The sequence below is a fragment of the Mustela putorius genome, unplaced genomic scaffold (assembly GCF_011764305.1).
Source record: "Mustela putorius furo isolate JIRA1106 unplaced genomic scaffold, ASM1176430v1.1 tig00003853_pilon_pilon_pilon, whole genome shotgun sequence".
Taxonomy (NCBI): Eukaryota; Metazoa; Chordata; class Mammalia; order Carnivora; family Mustelidae; genus Mustela; species Mustela putorius.
Genome location: NW_025422005.1, coordinates 2751523 through 2773537, shown reverse-complemented (window position 1 = coordinate 2773537; position 22015 = coordinate 2751523). Strand labels below are relative to the sequence as shown.

General features: G+C 59.6%; 1 protein-coding gene across 1 annotated transcript in view; it reads right to left on the bottom strand.

The window, feature by feature from the left end:
- Window positions 1–1867: 1867 nt before the first annotated feature.
- AJAP1 (adherens junctions associated protein 1) overlaps window positions 1868–22015 on the bottom strand; it is a 102940-nt gene continuing 82792 nt past the window's right edge. The window contains exons 3-5 of the mRNA XM_004768703.2: window positions 6216–6303; window positions 3766–4008; window positions 1868–2034 (exon numbers count right to left, since the gene is read on the bottom strand). Coding sequence (XP_004768760.1) covers window positions 1962–2034; window positions 3766–4008; window positions 6216–6303 — 404 coding nt within the window. The 3' untranslated portion in view covers window positions 1868–1961. The remainder of the gene's footprint in view (window positions 2035–3765; window positions 4009–6215; window positions 6304–22015) is intronic.

The window sequence follows — 22015 nt, the reverse complement described above, 5'->3', positions numbered from 1 at the left end:
TCAGGCTGTGGGGTGCGTGGGAGCTGGTCTCCTGCTCTGCAGACTTGAGCTGAACATCCCAGGATGCCAGTGGACTGGGGAAAACTTACCTCCGGCTACCACCGACTCTCGTCCTGCCCGGGACGAGGCTGGGGATGGCGCAGGGCACAGAGGCATAGCGCGGGGGCGGGGTGGTGGCTCTCTGACAATGGGCAGAGCCAGGCCACCTTGGACTGACCCGAGCAACCTGACCTCAGGCAAGTCACTTAATGGCTTCGTGCCTCAGTTTCCCCTCTGTAAAGCCGCGTTCCTGGGAGGACGGTAGGAGTCCCCAGATGTAAAGAGGTCTTCTTAAGTGCCCATTAGGGAAAGTCTACGTTAGGGAACCTGCCCCCTCACCCCAGCCCCTGCACCCTGGAGCGAAGGGCGTGCCCGCCTCCAGGCCAGGAGCCTGAGCTCTTGAAGGAAGGGAGCGGAGGCTGCGATATGCAGGGCCAGATCAGTGTCTTGTGTGGTTACACATTTTAAAAGTCCTAACAGGGATGCTGGCGGTCCTGGGCCCCCCTGCAGAGGGTTCTCTGGGCCGGCGGGAACTGGGCAGCTAGTGAGAAGCTCCTCCTTGCTAGCAGGGCTAGAACTGCCCAGGGAACTCTGCCCTGCCTTAGTGAGGTGAGTCACGCTGAGGCAGACAAAGGCTCTGACCCCTGCATTGTCGGACCCGTCAGGTCTCACCTAACTTGCCTGCAGGGTCTCCACGGAGGCCTTTTGTCAGGGGAGCGAGGAGTGCTTTCTGTTCTCCTCTAATCACATTTCTTGGCCGGATGGCGGAATGTCACGCTAAGCAGGTCATTTTGGCTTCAGGACCGGAAGCGAGGGCTGGAGATTTGATTTGGAGCCGACACCTGCTTCATTAGCGCTGGGTGAGGACTGACCCGTTCGCTCCTGTTTCCGAAAGCCGTGGGCTCCTCCAGCCCTGGCTCTGCGCGGCGGGCCCAGCCCCCGAGGGGCACACGGGGGCTGCCAGGAAACACCTCCCACCCCCCCCACCCCGACGACAACTCCTGCGTGAGAAGGCGGGCAGAAGGAAGAAGCCGTATTTTCAAATACCGATAACGCAGCCTAGAAACTGGGCTCCCTTCTCAGGGAAGGGATGTGACGTCACAGCGCGTCCGCGGAGGAGACGAAAACAAAGATCCTGAGAAAACCCACGTCCAAAAGGAAAACAAACGCAGAGCCCAGAGCCCGGGCTGCCTGTACCGACTGCGCGCAGACCGCGCGCCGTCCTGGGGGCAGACGCTTTCTCCCCCAGCAGCCCGAGTGTTCTGGACTCTCGGTGCAGAAGAAAGCAATTTAACGTTAGCATTAAAGTTAATATCACTGAAAGCAAACCAAATGTTCCTATCCAGCAGAGCGTGGAAAATTCATCCTGTTTTGGTGCCGGTCCCTGGCTTCAAATTAGTAGATGCCTCGACTCTTCCTTTATCATTTCCCTTCCAATCTCTTATTTTTATATTCCAAAATTGTACTTTCATTCGACTTCGCATCCCCTACCCCGATGTACAGACGTCCGACGCGGGGGTGATGCCCGCCCACATAGCCCCCTCCCGGGTCTCCCCGGGTTTCCCTGGCAGCCGGCCACCCGGGCTGGGGCCTTCCCCGGGGCTGGGGCGGTGCCGCCGTTCCTGGGTGTCTGTCCTGCCTCCATGGGGGTTATTTCTAACAAGTACAGCAGAGAGACCACAAGCCCAGCCCCCCAGGCTTGCCCTCGGGGTGGCAACACCATCGGAATTCCCCCTGCCCTGCCGTGTCCAGAAGGGCTCCCAGCTGTCCCAGCGTGGACGCGGGGGGAGGGGGAGGGGTGAGGGAGGGGAAGCAAAGAGGGGAAAAAAAATTCAATCGATGTCCGTAAGGAGAGGTACGTACCATGATACAGACACGTGGCGTCTGCCCTGCCCCCAGGAGGTAAACAAGACTTCGGCCAGTCAGCAGGAGATTTCAAACCATTTCTCAGACACAAAGGCCACAGGAATAAGGTGCCGATCAGAGGAGGAGGGTCTGTGGCAAACAGAAAGTCAGGCTCGCGTGCGCATCTGCGGAGCAGCTGACCGGCGGGCCGGCTGGCGCTGCCGCCCAACCCTGGCCTCTTGAGCTGGGAAGAACCCAGAAAGGTAATGCTCGGCCCCGACCCACTGGCCTTCGGCGGGCAGGGGACCCTCTCCTGCGGCCCGCAAACACCCACGTGCACCCCGGAAGGCCTTGGAGGACACGGAGCCTGAGGGACCGTGGGCGGAAGGAAGCTGGTATTCCAGATCTCAGTGTTTTAATTGGCGGGACAAGCAGAAAGCTTGGGGTGTCCCCCTCCCAGGGCAGGGATCCCGCCTGCTTTGCTGCGCGCCCACCATGGAGTGGGCGGGGCCTGACTCCTGAAATGGGTCTCTTGGGGTTTGTCACTTTTGAGACCTAAGCTACCACGTCCAAAGGCCAGGGAGAGCCAACAGAGCATTGCCTTAGGCCAAAAAGCAAGAACCCGTTCCACCCAATGCTTCCGAGCCAGGTCTAAGGGCGCTGCCGGTGCCCACCTTGCCCCTGGATGGGCCAGAGGGGCACCAGGGGGGAACGGCCATGTGACCGCTCAGCCTTCCACCCGCTTCCCCCAAACTGAAGCACTGGTTGGCCAGGATTCACGTCCAAACCGACACACGCGCCTCCGTGAAATGGTTGGAAAACCTTTCGCCAATTCTCTGTGCCCCGGGCCTTCTGGAAGCCTGGGATGCCACCAGGAGCTCCCGAGACGTGACAGTCAAGGCAGCACGGGCCGGAAGGACAGTCCTGAGTCCCTGCTGTCCACCCTCCCGAGCTGGGAGGGAAGCATCCCAGGGAATAATTCGGAGACCAACGTGGAGATGAGGTGGGGGGTGTGGTTAAGGAAGGCCCCCCGTTCTCACGGCCAGGATGACGGCCCGGAGGACGGCTCATTAACCATGGGCACCACAGCTGAACGTCACCCTGAGTCTCCTCGACCCTGGTTCTGGGAGGAACGCTTCTGGGCCCCTCGGGCATTCCCCCCTCGCGCTACTACTGCCACTGACGGGGGTCCCTGGGGTCCTCCTGGTTTCCTATTCGCTTCCTCCTAAGATGTTTAGGGGGTTGGAGAATTTCTCTTTTAAATTTACAAAATGGTGCATATGTGTATGCTGCCTTAAAAAAAAATAGCTTATTGATATTTTCATCTAATTCCAGATAAACCCTCGGAAGCTGACTCGAGGGTTTCTTAAATGTTCCCAGGGATGGTTTCAGGGCCATGTCTTCTTTGAAGGATTACCCATGATTAATAAAAAGGAGCATTTAATAACCAGGACTCTGGCTGGTATTTGATAGTTCCTGAGATGCGCCGCTGACATCTTCCTGATGGGCGTTCGGAGAGACGGACGGGGAGCGCGTTGGTATCGGAGGCCCAGGACCAGCCGGACAGGACGCCTGCTCGGCCTCCAACAGGACCAGCCAGACAGGACGCCTGCTCGGCCTCCAACAGGCAGCGTCCAGGGCGGGGAGGGCCTTCCGTCAGCTCTCCGAGGGTGCGGCCTAGAGGCGACCGCGGCCTCCACGGGTTCTGTCTCTGGCTGGTGACACACCTCCTTCCGTCCACCCCGCCCCCTCCTTCCGCCAGGCCAGCCGTGTGCACTCGTTCGGGCCCCTAAGGACCCAGGAAGGTGCCCCCCCCCCCCAGGTCAACAGCGCCCGGTGACGATGCTGGGACGTCAGGGTCTGGCCCATGCCCGAGCTTACCGGTTCCCGTTAAACGTGGATTTGTACTCGGCTGTCGGGTGTAGCGTCTCGTCGGTGTACATGGGCACGGACGCCCGGACACACTCGTGGGAGCACTGCAGGGTCTCATTATAGGCCGTGAAGATGTCCAGGCTGCTGGGCACCCGGGCGGGGGTGAAGTCCGTCAAGTTCTGGCAGCTCTCCTCCTGCTGGTTGACCTTCCGCTGGTGGCTGTTCCGACGCGTGTTCCCGCTTTGGGCGCAGCTGGAAGAGAGAGGAGTCGGGCTGGGGGTGCGGTGGGCACAGGGGCCGAAACCCAGCACTTAGACGGGGGCACCTTCGTCTCCAGGCATTAATTATTCGTCATTTCCTGTTAGATGGTGATTCCCAGCCTCTTCGCCAAGACGGACCACAATGAAACAATCAGCTCGCGCACTCTCTCTCCCTGTTTTGTTTGTTTGTTTGTTTGTTAGTAAAATTTGAATATTAATGTGGCCGTTATCGCAGGGCGGATGATGAAGAAAGTGTCTGAGCTGTGCTATCCCAGAGCTGAGGCCTCGTCTGCCCGAAGGATGTCAGCCGGGCCGTGGTGGCTGACTCGGTTTCCCCATGAAGGGATGGGTACAGGTCGGGCTGCTCTGGCGGCTCCTTCTGGAAGGGGCTACGTAACCGTCATCGGGGAGAATTATTACACGGGGGACCCTGCGTCCTCAGCCCCGCCCTAGCCCAGGCTGGAACTGAACATGGATCGTCCACCCTTCACGGCCATCCGGTCCACGGGGAGCTCTGGTCCGCGTGCCCCACGGAGGCTCCCCCGTTCCTCGGGGCCACACAAGCCCTCTCGGTATCGCCAAGGATGGACGTGGGAATCCCGGCCTTGTCAGCCAAGGGATCTGGGGGAGGGGGCCTTCGGCGACCTCTCCCAGGCACTTCCAGCAAGTCACAGGAGGGATACGTGGAAGTCCCAGCCCAGCGGAGGAGAGCAGCTAGGAGGAAGTGTGGGGACCCCCAGCTTGGGGAGCCAGTTCCCCTTCCCCCCTCCCTGCTGTGCTCAGAGCCAACGCGGAAGGATGCGGCTGTGACCGGTGAGGGTCCATGAGCCCATCTTCCTGCAAGTCACGGACGTGGCCTGTCTCATTTTCCAAGGAGAGGAGCCCTGCTTCCTGGTGCAGAAGCCGCACCCCACAAATGAGGGTGGGAAGAGCAATGCAAAAGCCAGGGGACCCCCCCCGCCAATGTCATGGGACATCCTCATCACGGCTGGGTGGTCGTCCCCAGAAGAACTCTCTGAGGCTTTGCTGCAGACCCAAATGTGGGAAACCAAGAGGGGACAGTGTCCCCACCCCCTGCGGAGACTCCAACAGGACCAGCCAGACAGGACGCCTGCTCGGCCTCCAACAGGCAGCGTCCAGGGCGGGGAGGGCCTTCCGTCAGCTCTCCATGGGATCCTGGGCCCCAGAGCCCCTTCTCCTGCCAGCCAGGCCCTGCCCAAGATGCCTCGTGGCGAGTTTAGAGTTGTCCTCATCACCTGCCCCAGAAAATGCTGTGGGACTCGGGTTTGCTGGCCTCCGGGAGGCCTCACGCATTTGCTGTGAGGTCTGCTTGGGGGCTGTGCCAGTCCCAGCTCTGCTAACCCAGGAGACTGGCTTTCTCTCGGATCGCTGTCATCGGGACACTGGGGAGCAGCTGCCCCCATCAGCCCCCTATGACTTCTGACCACCTCCTGGCGACGACCACGGGATGGTCTGGGTGTACCACTCTACAAGGAGTCCGACCTTTGATGCTAAAAGTGAACACATTTGCTGAAGGGGTGGCTGCGGGCAGATGGGGCCTCAGAGGCATGTGTGCGGCAGGGTCACCCGGCACTGCCCGATTTTCCCCGGGGTGTAGCAGGTGTGCTCACCTAGCAAGGCCAACCTCAAAGTAGGCCAGTTTCCAGGAGGAAACAGGCGAAGACCAGCTACTCAGAGAAAAGCAATAACCTAGTTCGACAGACACACAGCGGCCGCAGGAGGAGGGAAGGAGTCGGGCTGAACACGGCCCCTGCACAGCCAGGGCAGCGAGGGGTGGGCGCGGGCCCACCCAGGCCGCTGGCCAGTTGGCTGGGCGGCGTCGGCAGGCACGCCTGAGGCTGACACAGGCTTCGGAGACCAGAACACGGGCTGCCTGAGAACTGTGACGGAGGCGGGGCTCGCTCGCCTCACAGGGAAAGCCGCGGTCAGGGGCACACCCCGCCCAAGGCCTGTGTCGGGCAGGGTGGCGCCTACGGCCGGTCGAGCTGCCCCGGGGCTGAAGGCGAGCGCGCTGCGGCAAGGCCACGAGCTGCCCCCGATTCTCTGGCCCAGATGAGGGAAACAACGCCCTGGGATGCGAGGCAGGACCGCGTCTGAGAAGTAGGAAACGCTCTGTGCACACTTCCCGGGGGACCCCCACAGCCCCGTGTCCAGACCAGAGGGGCCGAGGAGCCTTACCAGTTTTTTAAGACAAGAGTTGTAATCAGAGCAGCTATGACCATGATGAGGGAGACAGTGATGGTGATAATCTGATGGACAGCCAGACCTGGAAAAGAGGAAGGGGAGCAGCCATGAGACCCGGGCACGAGACACAGGAACTCAGGAAGGGCGGGGCCGGCTCCTGCGCGCTCCGGTCTCTCCTTGCCCACGGCAGGGGCCGGCAGGAGCTGGGTCCCCTGGAGTCCAGGCAGGGAGGCCCCGGCCCTGGCATCTCCTAGTTCCCCAGCTGTCACCCAGCCCACGGGCAGCTGTGTCCTGTCCTGCACCTGCCAAGCCCCTCACTGGCCCAGGCAAGCTCCGGCTGAGGCCCGCCCCCAGGACCTGTCACCCTTCCTCCGCCTGCTCCCCCCTGGGTGAGTTCTCCGTTCCGAGCACTAGGCCTTTAAGTGGGAGCAGGTTTGGCCTGACCCAAGAGGGGCCAAGGCAGCCCAGGATTTGTTGGGGAGGAAGGAGAGGGTGGACAAGCGTTGACCTCCTGGCAGGGGCTCCCTGGAGGAACGCTTCCTCTTTCCAGAGTCCTCTCCACGCGGCTCGCTGCCTGTTGCGGTTCCAGGAATCAACGGTCCGGGCCTCGAAGCTGATGCTTCTCAAAAGCCTAGAAAGGGACCCGCAGTCTAGCCTCGCTGGCCTGTGTCTGCTGTGTGTGTGCATGGGGACGGAGCGTTCAGGGGTGCCCTGGCGGGGGCAACTCAGGGACAGAAGCAGGGCGGCCTGAGCCCCGTCTGAGAGCCATCTGGGACCCCCACACAGGGATAGCAGAGGCCCGGGATTCTCTCCTACTCTGTCCCTCTGACCCCACCCCTGCACCACCTTCCACTAAGCACAGAGGCAGGGGTGGGAGGTGAGGCTCCCGGCTCTGGTCTTCCACCAGGCTACGTTCCCCCTGACCACGCACCCGTCACATCCTTCCTGGAGCACGGACACTCACTGGGGACATGCCGGGCAGACGCCGCGGGTCCGTAAAAGCCCCCTCCGACCAGGAAGAACGCTTCCTACCTGAGGAGCTGGGCCATAAGGTTCCCGGGGGTGGGGGAGGGCTGCGCAGAGCCCTGCAGCGGGCAGCACCCTGTCTCACCAAAGGGCTAATTTCCCCGTGTCCTCACACCTGGAAGCTGTAAGCACTTGCCTCTCGCCACTCCCAGAGCCCCCGGCAGAGACGCACCTGTCACTCCCGAGGAGCCCGGCGGGTCCCTGGGTGAGAATGAGACGGGTGCCCGCGGCCCGCCGGGGAGGATTTCGAAATGTGCGATTTTCCTGGTGGTCTCCCAAGGACACAGTCTCGCAAACAGATGTTACCTCTCCACTGAGTACGATCCTCGTGGGGAAATTGCTAATACATGATTCAAAGTTGGCATGGCCAGAACACAAGCTTTCTCTTCCTGTGTGCCCGTCTTCAGGGCTATTTCTGTTGGTCGTGAGGGATTCCCATCCTGAGCCCACAGGATAAGCACCGCCAGGAAGACAGGAGAAGACACGGATGTGCCGGAGAGCCCTTCAGGTGTTCCTTCATGCCCCGACTCAGAGCCGGTACGGAGCACCTACTGCATGCAGACGCTCTCAGCTTCGATGAGCTCGGCAGCTCAGCTTCCCTAGGGCCCGTTTCTTCACTTGATCTCAGCCAAAGCCTGAGAAGCGATCTAGCCTCCCCCCTTTTATTAAACGACAGCATCTACTGCCGGTTCTGGCCCAAGAAAGGGGCCTCGTCCCCTGCATACCTGCCCAGCCCTGCACACCCTCTAACACAGCCCCTTCTGACTGTCGCTCTGTGGCCGATCACATTTATACCTGAAAAGGAGAAAAGAAAAACCAGCGGAACAGCGAGAAACATAACAATATAGTCCTAAGGTTTGCCTTATCCTGGAGGCCCTTCTCCTGCCTTTGGTGTGAATCCTCAGCTATAGAAGTCACCACGTTGAATTGTGGAAGCAACGAGAGCCGGGTTAATAACCAGGCAAGGTCACGGGCTATGTGTTCCAGAAGGACTTCTTTGTGCCGGGCACCTTGCCAAGCTTCCCTGTGACCCGTCGAAACCACCATCATCATCCTGCACTTTCGCACCTGCCTGACCGACGAGGAGCCTGGGCTGAGGAGTAAAGCGACTTTCCCACCGTCGTCCGGCAGAGCCAGGACCCAAGGCAATTCTTTGCTCTGAGCCTCCGAGAAAACCCAGCATCGGATGCCCAGCTACCCCGTCTGTGGCTGCCTCCTGGTCGGCAGACTTGCCAGAGGCGGACACCCCAGGACCCCTCCCGTATTTGACTTGCAGGGCAAGCAAACAGCCTTCTGCTGCAGCGCCTGGCCCCCGAGTGCTGACGGGCCCCTGGGCTCACGCATGGGAGCTCCACAGTTACAAGAAGATCTCACAGACCCCATGCTCACGACGGTGGGACAAGGATCAGGCCTTTGGACATGTGGCAAGAGCAACACTTGTAAGAAGCAGGTTGGAAGACAGAAAACCCGTAAGGATGACTCCTGGCTTCCTGTCTCGGGGAGGTCGGCTACTAAGCAGAGGACAGAACCGCAGGTGAGAAGCGGCGTCCTCTTCCAATCATCTGCCCGTTATTCAGTCCTCCCCGAGGGCCAAGAGTCCTTTCTTCATCTGCGAATATCCCTCAAGTCTTGGTGTGATGCCGGGTGGGCGAACCTTGCCACAAAGGGCCAGAGAGTAAATATTTGAGGCTTTGTGAGCAGTGTGGTCTCTGTCGCCACGTCCCAATCCGGCCATTATGGGGCAAGAACAGCCACGGATAATATGGGGGGGAAATGGGCGTGGCTATGTGCCAATAAAACTTTATTTATAAAAACAGACTCAGCCAGATGTGACTCCCAGGCTGCAGTGTGCTGGCCACTAATTTAGGTGAATAGCTGAGTGTTTGCCTTATACATGAAATAGAATATGTATCTATTTTGAAAGATCTATTAAAACTGGGATTCAAACTCAAGGCCTTTGGTTCTGAAGACTAGAACCTTCCCTCTCCATCATTAAAGGTTTCCTGAGTTCTGAGAATGTCACCGGCCACTGCCAAGGGGATTTCAAGGACAGCCACTGCCTCTACCGTGGCAAGCCGGACAGTCACAGTCAGCAACGGGCAGCTCCGTCCTGCTGGCTTTGTCCACGTGAGCCTGGCTTCAGAAAAGGTTACTTTGTGTGACCGTTTCCTCGAGAATCCAATGAGACAGAATTCTTGATTTTTGCAAACCAAACTCCAGGGAGAATTTTATCAGTTTAGTCCCTCTAAGGACCCTCAGAAGTATTTCAGCCACATGTCTTTCAATTTTCTCCATAAAGGTTGAAAAGGAGCTGCATTTTGCAAAAGCACAAGAATGTGCAGATCTCAGAACTGGTGTGTCCAGCCACTGGCTCTCCCTGCCCCGTGCAAATAGCAGGGTTCTTAGTAGGTTATCCTCCCCCGATCTCTGCCTCCTCACTAACTTCTCCGAACACTCACACCTTCAACAGTGTTCCCTCAGGTTGGGTCCCCTGTGGACATGACACAGTGCAGGTGGGAACATCTGTCCCACAAACCCTACTGACCCCGGGCAAGGCAGTGCTTGAACAGTGTCTCTGCCAGCTGTCAGGCAGGCTGTGGCCGATGAACAATGATGTCACTGGAGGGAAGGTACACCCAGGAAAGGGCAGAAAACACAAACTTCTCCTCTCCATTGACAAGGTCAGTACCAAATCCGTCTTCAAATTCTCTGTGGTTCAGTCATGGTCCCAGAGTGCACCGCACGCCGTGGGGGGGTTCTTACTTCCCCTTCCTGACAGGTGTTGCCGCTCCTGCTAATTTAGGGGCTCTCTCGGCTCCTGGTAATTGCCACTGTATACTAATGTGCGAGGAATCAGCTGCCATCCAGATAATGAAAAATTATACCTGGAATAATGGATGGGGACAGATGGATTAGCAAACTCTGCATCAATCAATAGGGCTTTTATGGTTATATTTGTGGGGGTTGGTAATAAGATCAGGTCCTGGAGATTGATGGGAGCTGGTAATCCATCTCTGGGGCTGGATGACTTTCTCATGAAAGGAAGCCGAATCGAACGCGGGCCACTGTCCATGCAAAACCAACCCGCCGAGAGCCTTCTCGCCTAGTGCCCGGGGCGTGTGCGTGGTGCACTGGGCTGGCGCGCTGGGACGACGGCAGGAGCGATGGCGCTGGGACGTGCCGAGGCAGAGGAACCTCAGCAGCTCATCGCGCGGAGCGGGGAGCTCGTGTGCCTGCACCCTGGGAACCAAGGTCGGTGACCGGGGGGTCCAAGGATGTCTGTCTTCAGGGGCTTGAGGGGTGAGAGGGCACAGTGGGTTCCCAAAGAACCAATCACACGGTGAAAACGATATTCCTTCCCCACAAAGGCTGCAGAACGCGGGCTCGCGGCCCGTCTCTGACCAACGGCCGGGGGAAGGCGGGAAGCTTGCCGCGTGTGCTGCACGACGCCGGGCAGTCCGGCCCCGCTCTCCGGAGAAGGATGCCCTCTGAGGCCGGGGCTTGTTCTGAGTCACTGGGCCACCTCCTTGGACAGGGAGCTGCTGAGGAAAAACATGTCTTCCCCGACCAGGGTGTTCTCAGAGAAACAGGGTAGCTTCTGGGGCGGGGGAGACGAAGGAGCGTGTCGTTTCCTGAGGGACCCTGCTGGGTGTTCCATGCAGTGGGGGATGGGGGGCCCGGGGCCAGGACCCCGTGAGAGCAAGATGCCTCCCACTGGGACGCTCTCTGGCTTAGGGCAGGGCTCCCCTGAACAGAGAAGAGAGCCCCAGCCTGGAAGGAGCCGTGCGAGCACCTCAGGGTAACATGGGGAAGGCGAAGCTGAGTCCTCGAGGCATCCCCCCAAGGACTCACGTCAGAGTGTCCTCAGCCGGCGACCCATGGCCCTATCTGAGACACCTCTGGTGGTCACACAGGGAGGAAGAGGTCCTCCTGGCATCGAGGGGATAGAAGCTGAAGACGCCGGCTCTGTCTTCCTGTGCACAGGACAACCCCATAAGAAGGAGTGACCTGGCCCCAAACGTCATTCACTAACAAAAAGAACGCGTGAATGACACGAGGAGACGGTCCCCATCGCAAACCATCCAGACCAACGTGCCGCGATGCCATCCCCGTGGAGCGTGTGGGCAGTGGGTCAGAAATGTCCGGACCACAGCCCCTGTGGCCCCAGAGCTGGAACGCAGCCCCTGCCCATCACGCCCCGTTCCCCCTCCAGCCACCTCCTCCTTGGTGGCGAGGTGCGGCCGGCGGAGGGCCCAGGACTGAGTCAGCCCCCAGAAGGGAGTCAGGCACATGGGAGGGGTGGCAGGTGTCCCGCACTGCCTTTGGCAAAGTCGTCTGTAATGCTCGCCGCAATCTCAAGCAGAGACGCTCCCCATTTCCCCAGGGAGGTTAGGGGACTTTTTCAAAGCTGCGCGGCGCAAGCTGGGCGGTCCCCGAGACGACCTTCAGGTTCAAAGATTCACTCTAATGACTCGGAATTGAGCTGTTGCGCTCAGTTTTGGTTTACTACAGCGTAGAAACAGGATTGAAATCTGCACCGGGACGAGGTGAGGGGGCAGGGTCCAGGAGAGACCAAGGGTGGTCGTACCTCCAGCCCAACCAGAGGTGGAGCGGACGCCCTGGGGCACAAGGCCCCCACCATGAGTCCGTTATTAGTCCAAGACCCTCTCATCAGACAAGACACTGATTTCCCAGGACCTGGGCTCAAGGTGGTTTCTTTGAGCAAGGATAACCCTTTCCTGCTAAGAAAAGCAGTGAAGACCCAGGAAAGCCGTGACTCAAACGCAAGCAGGCCTGCCCTGGGGCCATGCCTTGAGCTGGGGTCGTGCCCGGTCCACTGGAGAGCAGTGGTCCTTCCACCCTGGGGGGACGGCCAGTGGCCGTGCTGCTACGATCTGGAGAGAGTGTGGGGGTCAGCACGCACACCTCACTCCGAAAGGGGCTCCGAAAGGGACCTGAAGTTGGGCTCGCTCCGCCAGCATTATGCTCACTAAAGCTGTCCTACCCACAGGTCAGCCACATCCAGGAGCAAATTCCTCTGACGAGAACAACCTCAGTGGAGACTTCCCTGCATTACAGAGCCTGGTGGGGAGACAGTGGGAGCTGGGGGCCCAAAAGATTGCCCAGCAGCCAGGTCCAGACCCCGAGCAAATGCACAGGGGCCCGTGCAGAGTTTGGGAAGCTCCACCCACACCAGTGGTGTTGTCGTCGTTTTATGGGTTGAGCTGTGTCTCCCCAAAACTCCCACGCGTAAGTCCTAACCCACTGACTTGGAATTTCCGGAAACGGGGTTGCTGCAGACGTGACTAGTTAAGAGGAGCTCGTACCGGGTCGGCGGCCCCAACCCTGCATGACCGGAGTCCTCATAAAAGGGGCAGATTTGGAGACACACAGGCCCACAGGGACAAGAGCGGAGTTGCGCTGTCAGAGCCCAGGAGCCACCGGACGCCGGGAGAGGGGCCGGACCATCCTTCCCGGGAGCCGTCGGAGGCACGTGGCCCGGCTCTGCTGGCCTCCTCTGGCCTCCACAAGTGTGGAAGGCGGCGACTCTGGTGCTGAGCCCACCGGCTCCCGGTGCGCTGCGAGGCCAGCCCTCGGACCTCACGCTCCTCAGCTGACATGCTCTGCAGGGGCCCAGGAGCTATGGGGGTCGGTCAGAGTCACGGAGGCTCGTCGCCCTCCTTCAACTCTGCCAAGCCACCGTCCCCCACCCAGCAGACTTCGGCCAGCTCCGAGACAGCGGGCGCCAGATCCTGGGAGCCCAGACCCCGGGCAAGTGACCTGGTCTTCCCCCCACCCCAAATTACGTCCACCTGCCCCACCTCAGAATAGGACCTGATTTGGAAATAGGGTCTTCAGCGGTTTAATTAATTACCTAAGCACCTTGAAATGAAACGGCCTCGGATACGGAGTGGGTGGTCAGGGCAATGGCCGTCCCTGATAAAAGCCTGCGGTGGGCCCAGAGAAACGTGGAAGAAATCCATGTGGCGGTGACGCAGGGGCTGGAGGCGCGTGGCCATGAGCCCGGGGCCGCCAGCAGCCACAGGACCCTCTCCTAGAACCTTCGGAGTCGGTGTGGCCCTGCGGGCGTCTCACTTCTGGCTTCAGTCCTCCAGAAGCTGGCAAGAATCAACTCCTGTTGTCTCAAGCCCGAGGCTGTGGGACTCGGCCCCCGGCGGACCCGGGGGACTTGCACACTTGCCTTGTCTCACTTGACTTCTCTGCAAATAAGATCCCAGGAGAATTTATTTGGAGGCCGAGGGAACATCGTTAGCAGCAGGACCTGCGCACAGTAGGCCTCTGCGCCGGCGGGCGTCTTCTCCATGCGGCCGTGAGGACGGGCCTCGGGAGACCTGCTTCCGCTCCTGCACACACACGAGCCTTCTCGGACGGATGCCACTGGGACTGAGGTTTGTGTCTCTCCGTCCCTGGGGTCGCCAACACCACACTGAGTCGGAAGGCCCGGGAGCTCCCGAGACTGCGGCCTGAAGGCCAAAGGCAGCGCCCCACCCCCGACTCTGTAACGGACGCTTTATGGGCACGTGGAACGTCTGAGGCTGCTTGAGGGCTACCAGGGAAGGGCTCAGTCGTGGGGCCCGGACGCCTAAATATCTGCTCTCTGTCCCTTCAGGAATGAGTTGGGGGCCTCTGCCCCAGAGGTCCCCGAGAATTCCAGTGGTCGCTGCTGTGCCTGCCTGGCAGAGATGGGGCTGGGGTGGCTGGGGACAGAGAGGTCTGGCCCTCCGTGGCCCTGCCACCCCCGCCTTGTCTCAGGGCCTCTCCCTCCGCGGGACCACACACAGTCAACCCTCGTGGAAGAGGGTGCATGTGGGGTCTGCATTTCTGAGCCGAATCTGACGGCTAGGAGAGGGGGTTACTCACAGAGGCCAGACCCCGTCCATCTGGTCCCTTGGACTCACATTCACAGGCAGCAGCAACCAGGTGGTCGAATGGAGGCCCCGGAAACATGCCTCCCGCTTTGGGCCTGGAACACCCCAGAGGCCGGCTCAGACCTGCTCATTCACAGGCAGCGTCATTTCTGAGCAGAAAGGCGGGTCCTGGCTGGAAACCCAACCCCTCAGAGAGGAGATGCTCGACTTCAGGAGCTGTGAAAAAGCCTGAGCCCTGGGGCTCCCTCCTCGCCTCTGCCTCTACCTCTCTCTTGCTCTGTTTGCTGTTCCCTTCCGTGCACAGGCACGCACAGAGGGGCACACGTGCACACACACGCACATAAGCCACCACACACCCACGCACACACAGGCACAACCACACACCCACGCAACGTGGGCACACGCACGAATGCACACATTTGCACACATGCGTGCACATAGGGGCACACATGTGCACATGCACACATGGTCACAGATGCACACACATGCACACACGCATGCACACACGGTCACACATTTGCATGCACGCACACGTGGGCACACACAGATGCACACACAGAGGTCAGACAAAGCACATCATGCACACACATGCGTGCACACAGGTCACACAAGCACACACATTTGCACACACACATGCGTGCACACGCGGCACACACACTGACTTTATTGCTCATCTCATTCAAGAACAGACGCTGCCGTTGCTCAGCTTGGAGCTCAGTAGCCGATATGGAAATGACCCACTTCTTTCACTTAACTCCCAAGAGCACTGGGAGGTTTCAACAAAGGACGGCAGGCGAGGAACGAGTGTGCACGGAGCCAGCCTCACTCCGGGCTAAGGAGACGTCAGGGGCAGGGGAGGGACACCCCGTGGTGCCCCTCAGCCAGCAATTCCGGCCGGCAGAGGGGCTTCGGCTCTGGCAGCAGCATGGTCCGTGGGCATGGGCGCCGTGGCCAGGGCTCTGGTCCCACGAGTCAGCGGCTGGACTACTCACCGGCAGCGCCGGCGCCCACCACCAGTGAGGAGTCCGTGTTTAGCCCGCACGATGGTGAATGGGCCACGCCGCAAGCGAACGGTGCAGCACCCCTCCAGCCCGGCCGCCTCCCTCTCCGAGTGTCCTCGCCACGTGACCTGGATGTTCCTGTCCCGAAGAGGATGTGCCAGTGAGGCCGTCGCACTCCCAGTCAGGACCCAGTGCCCCGTGGGTGCGCCGAGGGCAGAGACTCCTGCTACATAGGTGGTGTGCGGGCAGAGGTTGGCCCTGAGCACGTCGGGCCCCTGGCTCCTTTGGACTTTTGGGGTCACAGGAGACGAGACCCAGGCCAAATGCGGGAGCAGGGCGGACAGCCTCAATGGTGGAACGGCGGCCGGCCCCTCTGAGCTGACAGACAGACGGCCACCCCGAGGGTGTCCTTCCGCAGGCGCTCACCCTGAGGTCTGGGGCTGTTTGTTACGTGCTGTCATTGCTGGGCCCACAGCTAACTGACACTCTCTGTGAAGAGGGGAGGGGACAGTCCTCCAGGCAAAGAGAAGGAGCTCCGTGGACGAAGGTCACAGGAGACCGCCAAGGGGGCCTCATGGCAGGATGGCCTGGTGGCTTCAGGTCCCAAGAGCTCAGAGTGTCAGACATCACCAGGTGCCACAGCCCACTTCCTGTGCTGCCGAGTCCCGAGCGGCTTCTCACACTTGAGCCACGGTCTGAGGGTCTCCCTGTGGGAACCCAGTTCTGACACGTGGGAGGAAGTGGGGCAGACCAGGTTTTCTTGTAGAGGCGGCTGGAGCAGAATGAATGCACCTGCCTACAGGAGCTTTGATGGACGCAGGCCGTGGCCTTGCCTGGGAACCCTTCGCAGTGTCCAAAGCAGGAGTTCTGTGCTGTCCTTGGAAGCTTAGCTCCCTGCTCAAGACTCCTGATGCACGAGTTTGAGAACTGTCCGTCCGAGAAGCCAGTTTCATGGAGCTGGTGTGACCCAGCACAGCCCGGACAGTCCAACGCAGGCACTCTCCCCCTGCAGCACGTGCTCGTCTAAACCCCGGCAGAGCTCGCTCTCCACAGAGCTCGGTGGCACGCAGGCTCAGGGGAGGAACGACCCCTGTCCCCTGTCCTGAGGGCCTGCTGTCCTCGGTTCCCCCAGGGCATCATCCACCTGCTGCCCCCGCACCCCTCAGCAGACAGTTATGGAGTGGAGAGAAGAAACTCCACTTAGGAGACCTGGATCTGGGGCAGCTGCTCCTTGTTGCCTGGCCATGACTTGGACAAGACCTGCCTCGGTGGTCAGAGGTCAGAGAAGGGCTGTCCATGGCGCATGTCGATGACGAGGTCCCCCAGAGCATCCCGGAGCACTGGTCCTGGGCTCCGAGCTGGGTGTCCCCAACGTGCAGAGCTGGCTATTCCTCCAGCCCCCACCAAGTCTCTCCCCACTGCTGGTATCTGGACTGGGGCCCCGTGCTGGCCGCTGCTCTCTGCACGCCCAGAGCTGGAGCTCACCACTGCATTGCTCATGCATCGCTCACCGATGGAGCTATGGAAACCCATCAACAGCCACCTTCCAGAGACCGGGCAAGCTCCCAGTCCAATTTCTGGACTGACCAAGTCTGAGGGGCAGAGGGGAGGGTCCAGCCTGGTCTCTTCAGAGCACTGTGCAGCCTGCAAACAGCCCGGGGGCTCAGCTGGCGGTCAACTCTGCCCTCAAAGTTCACTGATGGTTGGACGGAGCCAGCAGGAGGCGGAGGCCAATCCCTGCCTTCCACTACAATCCCTGCAAAGCCCTCGAGTTTGGGGAAACTGCGAGGCAATTCTGATGGGGTGGGGAGCATGGCAGAGAAAGGGAAACGTGGGAGTGCCTAGCAGCTTCCCACAGGGGTGCTCTGAGCCCTTTTTAAAAGCTTCCTGGTGGGGAATATCCTTGATCCCAACAGCAACCACTGTTTTTATGCCGCTAGCTGCCATTCTATTAAAAACAATAAACAGGCAAATAGACACATTTAACAGGCCCAATATTCCCTCTCCGACCCACAGGCCCTGTGTGGCCCTCTCTTTGCCCTCGGACAGTTGTCTGATCCCCCTTATCCCACTGGGAGGGGCCTTTGATGAGAATCACAGCTGTCCTCACCCCCAGCTCCAAGGCAGGGCCACCTGGAGGGTCAGCTGAGAAGGGCAAGACATGGCAGGTCTGGGCAGTGGTGGCTCCAGGACCAGGTCAGGAGAGGAGGGAGGAGTGCCTGAGGAGTGGGAGGCGCAGGGGAGGGGTGGTGTGGTGGATGATGGAGGCCGGCGGGGTAACATCAGCCTTTGGCTTTGGCGTGTGGTCCTTACGACATCCGAAGCCATGTTGGCAAGTCAGCCTTTCAGGGCCCAAGACTCAGGCCCCATCAAAGAGAGACAAGCAAGAACCAACAGAACATCCAAGCTCAGCCTGCGGGACCAGAAGCCAAGAGCCCCCTGTGAGTTTGGAGAACAGAACAGGTGCTGTTCTCCCACCCCCGAGAGGACAGCCGTTTGGAGTCAAGGAGGCGTGTGCAGGCTGCAGACAGAAACGGGGGCTGAAGACTTCCGAGGAGGATGGGGCTTCCAGAACGACGGAAACCCGCTTTCCAGTTCTCATGCTCCCAACCTAGTTGGCTGAGGAGCAGCTTCTGGGGCAGGAATCGGCAGACGTTCCCTGTGAAGGGCCAGGGGTCAGAATTTAGGCTTGGAGGCCCATAGGGTCTACACCACAACCACTCACCTCTGCCGCTGCACCTCTGAACCTGCCACAGATCCAGAAAAAGAAATGGGTGCAGTCACGTCCCAGTAAGACCCTGCCTGGGGCCACTGACATTTAAATTTCAAACAATTTTCATGTGTTATGAAACACCATCCTTTTGATTTGTGCTACCTCTATAAAAAAAAAAAAGATTTTATTTATTCATTTGAGAGAGAGAGACAGAGTGTAAGCAGGGGGCAAGAAGAGAGGGAAAGGGAGAAGCAGACTCTCTGCTGAGCAGGGGGCCTGATACGGGACTCGATCCCAGGAGCCTGGAATCATGACCCAAGCCAAAGGCAGATGCTTAACTGACTGAGCCACTCAGGTGTCCTCATTAGATTCTGTCTATAGCTTTTCATCCACAATGTCCAGCATTGAACCGAAGTTTACCGGGCACACCAGGGGACAGCAACAAAGAACAAAATCCAGGAGGAAAGAGATGACAGAAGAAAAGAGATGACAAAAGAATCACCAGGCATTGGTATGATCGGGTGCGAGCTTTAAAATTCAAGGTGGTTAATAGAGTAAAGAGACTAGATTGTCTCTTTACAATGGAGGCTTACACAGATACTAACATCTTATACATAAATCATGTCTATGGATAATGCACATAGGTCTAGGTAATTTTGAGGAAAACAGAATCGATTCCTGCTAATTCCCATGGGATGGGCCCCGGGAAGCTGCGGTTCCCTCTCTGGGTCCTGGTGTCCCCACCCACGTAATGGATAATTCAGTCTGCATTAGTGGTCCTCCAACCATCCTCCTGAACCTGGACACTGTGCTTTCAGGAGCCGTGGGAGACTCGAGGGCAGTCTGGGGTCCCCTCTCCAACCTTAACTGTGCTGCCCTACTTCAACCTCTTCTCCATGCCAGGTATACAAGATTTCCCTAAAAAGAACCGTGAAAACCTTTGGATGGATCAGTGTGGGGGGTCTTTCCAGCAGCAACGATGCATGATTCTATCAAAGAAGGAGGTTTGTGATAGGCCCCAGCTAGACTCTTCAGAGGAGGGAAGGGACAAGCAGGAGGGACCCCTGAGGAGGACCTGTCTGGGGGCCAGAACAAGGGCCACATGGCCAAGGAGCCACAGGGGCCTGATGAGGTCTTTGTGGGCCCCACTGAAGTCTCCCTCCTCCCAGTGCTCCTGCTGTTGTCTCGTGCCTTGAGTTTGCCATTTTGGTCCTGGTTTTATAGATGTCTTTGAGAGGCAAACTCCTTGTAAGAATAAATCTTTCAGGTGACACTGTAACGGGGTGTGGTGTGTGGGAAGGCGTGGGAAGTCAAGATCACTTCTTATTGGCTGAATGATTCAAAAAAGCAAGAGAACCTTGGGTCCTGATGCAAGTGGTGTTGCTGAGAAGCAAGGGACCGCGAGAGGCTAGCGCCCCCGCCCCCAGAGGACTCCATGCAGAAGCTCTATTAGGCTCTGCTTATGTGTCTGATTTACACTCTGCAACATAATAATCCTATTAGCTTAGCACCGACTATGTGCTACATGGACCACAGCCTTCCCAGCTTTGTAGGAGGGGAAATATGGGCTCACGGTGATTGTCCTGGGCTCCCCCAGGCCATCCCACCTACCCTCAGAGCCAGGGTTACCATCTCTAACCCGACAGCATCTTCTCCTGCTGGAACCTCCCACTGGCTGCCCCCACCCCGTCTGCGGGGGGCTTCCCCTGGGGTAACTGCGCCTCCAAGCACAAGCAAGCCTGTTCCTTCCTCACCCCCCATGCCAGTGTTCTTCCTCCTCTTCCCCGCTCCCTTCTCCTCTTCCTGCCTGTTCAACCCCTCCCTTCAAGACACCCTTGGCTTTACCCTCCTCATGTGTCTGTGACAGAGTCCTCCATGCACTGAGCCCTGGAGTCTGCTCAGTGGCCTTCCTGGCTAACCTGCCTTGTCTCACTGTGGGCACTGCTAGCACCACGCAGGGGGATGGCAGGCACATGGCATGGGAGGGGGTCTGGTGGCACTAGGAAGGGGGGTCGGTGAGGTCCCGTCCAGTCGCCAGGCCCCCCTTCAAGCCCCTCAGGCCCTGTGTCTCCAGTCACCTGTGCACCCGGCTCCTGGCCAGGGCTGGCTGTGTGTCCGTGCCCAGTGACCCACTCTTATCATTCTAGAAAGGGATACACGCTTTGCAGAGGGCAGGGATGCTTCTTCCCTTGCTTTCATCTCCACTGCATCCTGTCCTCTTGGCTAAAGCGTCACCATTCGGTCTGCTCACCCATCTGTCTTCGGATGACAGGCTGGATCCTGGGTGAAACTGGGGAGCAGACCCCAGGCAGAACATGCAGAGCCGTGAGGACTGTGGCACACGTGGCTTGGGGTGGGGCCCTTTCCTTCAGCTCCCACAGTTCCCAGCACCGAGGCAGAGCTCGCTGCCCCCAGGCTCCTCACACAGCCCACTTTCTGGAGCCGCGGCAGCCCCAGTGCTCACTCCCAGTCACCCCCTGTGCCCCGGGCTGTGACGGACCCGGATCCAACGTCTCTCCCAGGCCACACAGTGCTCGGCCAGGTCCGTAACCACGTCATCCCTGGAGGACGGTGAAGAAACGTTTGTGACCAGGAAGAAACGGGTGGTGTGCAGGAGAAGCCCCTGGGGCACAGGCATGGGAGGTCCCCTGGGGGCAATGGAGGCCAGCGCCAGCTCGGGGACCCTGGGCAAGGAGATCGGCGGACCATTAGAGACTTGGGTTCTAGAATGGGAATCCGCAAAAGCTGTTCGCTGCCTTCCTCACCCTCCAAGCCCAGGTCAGGATGCTGGGGGTCTCATCCCTGCCTCCTGGCTGCCCCACCGGGTATGTCTCCTTCTCCCTGGGACCACGGACGGCGCTGTGGGAGAGGAGCACGCGCATCGTTTCTCCCCCGCTTCCTCCCTGTCTGGCCGTCCCTGTCTCTGTCTGTCCCTCTCTCGGAGGTCTGGATCCCTGCCTCTCTAGCCCGGTCAGACCAAACGGGGGCCGCGAAGCCCTCTTCCCGAGGCGACAGCAGGGGTCCCGCTGCAGGAAGGGAGGCTGAGGGGGTTTCACAGGCGATTTCTGAGCTTTTCTGGGCCCCCCGCTCCCACGGCACAGGCCCCCCTTCAGCCCCATCCTCAGGGGACCCACGTGTCCCGGCCGCGGGGGATGACAGGTACGCCGTTCCTGCCAGGCTTTCTCGGAAACCATTTTTAAGTTATGAGGGTGGCAAGGGCACCTGTCAGGTCCCTTCGGCCACTTCCTGTGTCCTTCCTTAGCACAGATTCTCAAGGGCAGGGAAGCAGTCCAGCCTGGACAGCGTGATGTGCGTCCATACCTCCTGCCTCCCTCTGCTGCAGGCGTGTGCACACACACGGGCAAACACAAGTACACGCACATACGAACACACCCTCTTACACACCCGACTCCCTCTGCTGCTGGCGTGTGCACACACTCCCTTTCCTTACACACAGGCCGCTGCACTCCTCCCACAACTGGCCACTGTGTCCCTGTGCGCACGCCCCCGGTGGTGGAGGGGACCTGCCAAATCCTGTCGTACCTGGACTGCCTCTTAGGGCTCGCACCTCCCACATGCCCTCCCTCCAGGTCACCCGTCCTCTGTCCTCCGAGAACCTGCTCTGGGAAGGGCAGATTCAAATGCACAGAAGCACCTGCCCTCCCCGCGGGGCCCCACGCCCTGGGACTACAGTGTCCCTGCCTCCCTCTGCTCTTCGCAGAGGCCCCGTGGGTGGGGAGTCGGATGCCATCTCTGCTTCCCGATGGAAGACCGCGGCTGCAGGACGAGGTGACTTCTCCAGAGCCACCCCTCAGCGGGAGCACAGCGCGACTTGTGGTTGTCGCTGGGCCCTGTGCCTGTGGGAGGCACAGGTGTGGGGCCTGGGGGTGTCCTGTCGGCTGCTCAAGCTCCCCCCAGTCTTCATACCCACGCTGGGGATACCAAGTTGCTGGGACGGAGCTACCAGGAAGCTCTGAGGCTCAAGGGCACAGGGGGGTGTGGCTGGGGGGGGCAGGGACATGTGAGGAGAGCAGCACTGTCAACCCGTTGGGGGCCCCTAAGAGACGGACTGGAGTCCCCACCCTGGAGCCCCAGAACGTGACCTCATTTGTACACAGAGATGAGGTCGCACGGGGCAGGGAGGCCTCCAGCCCAGGGTGTTGG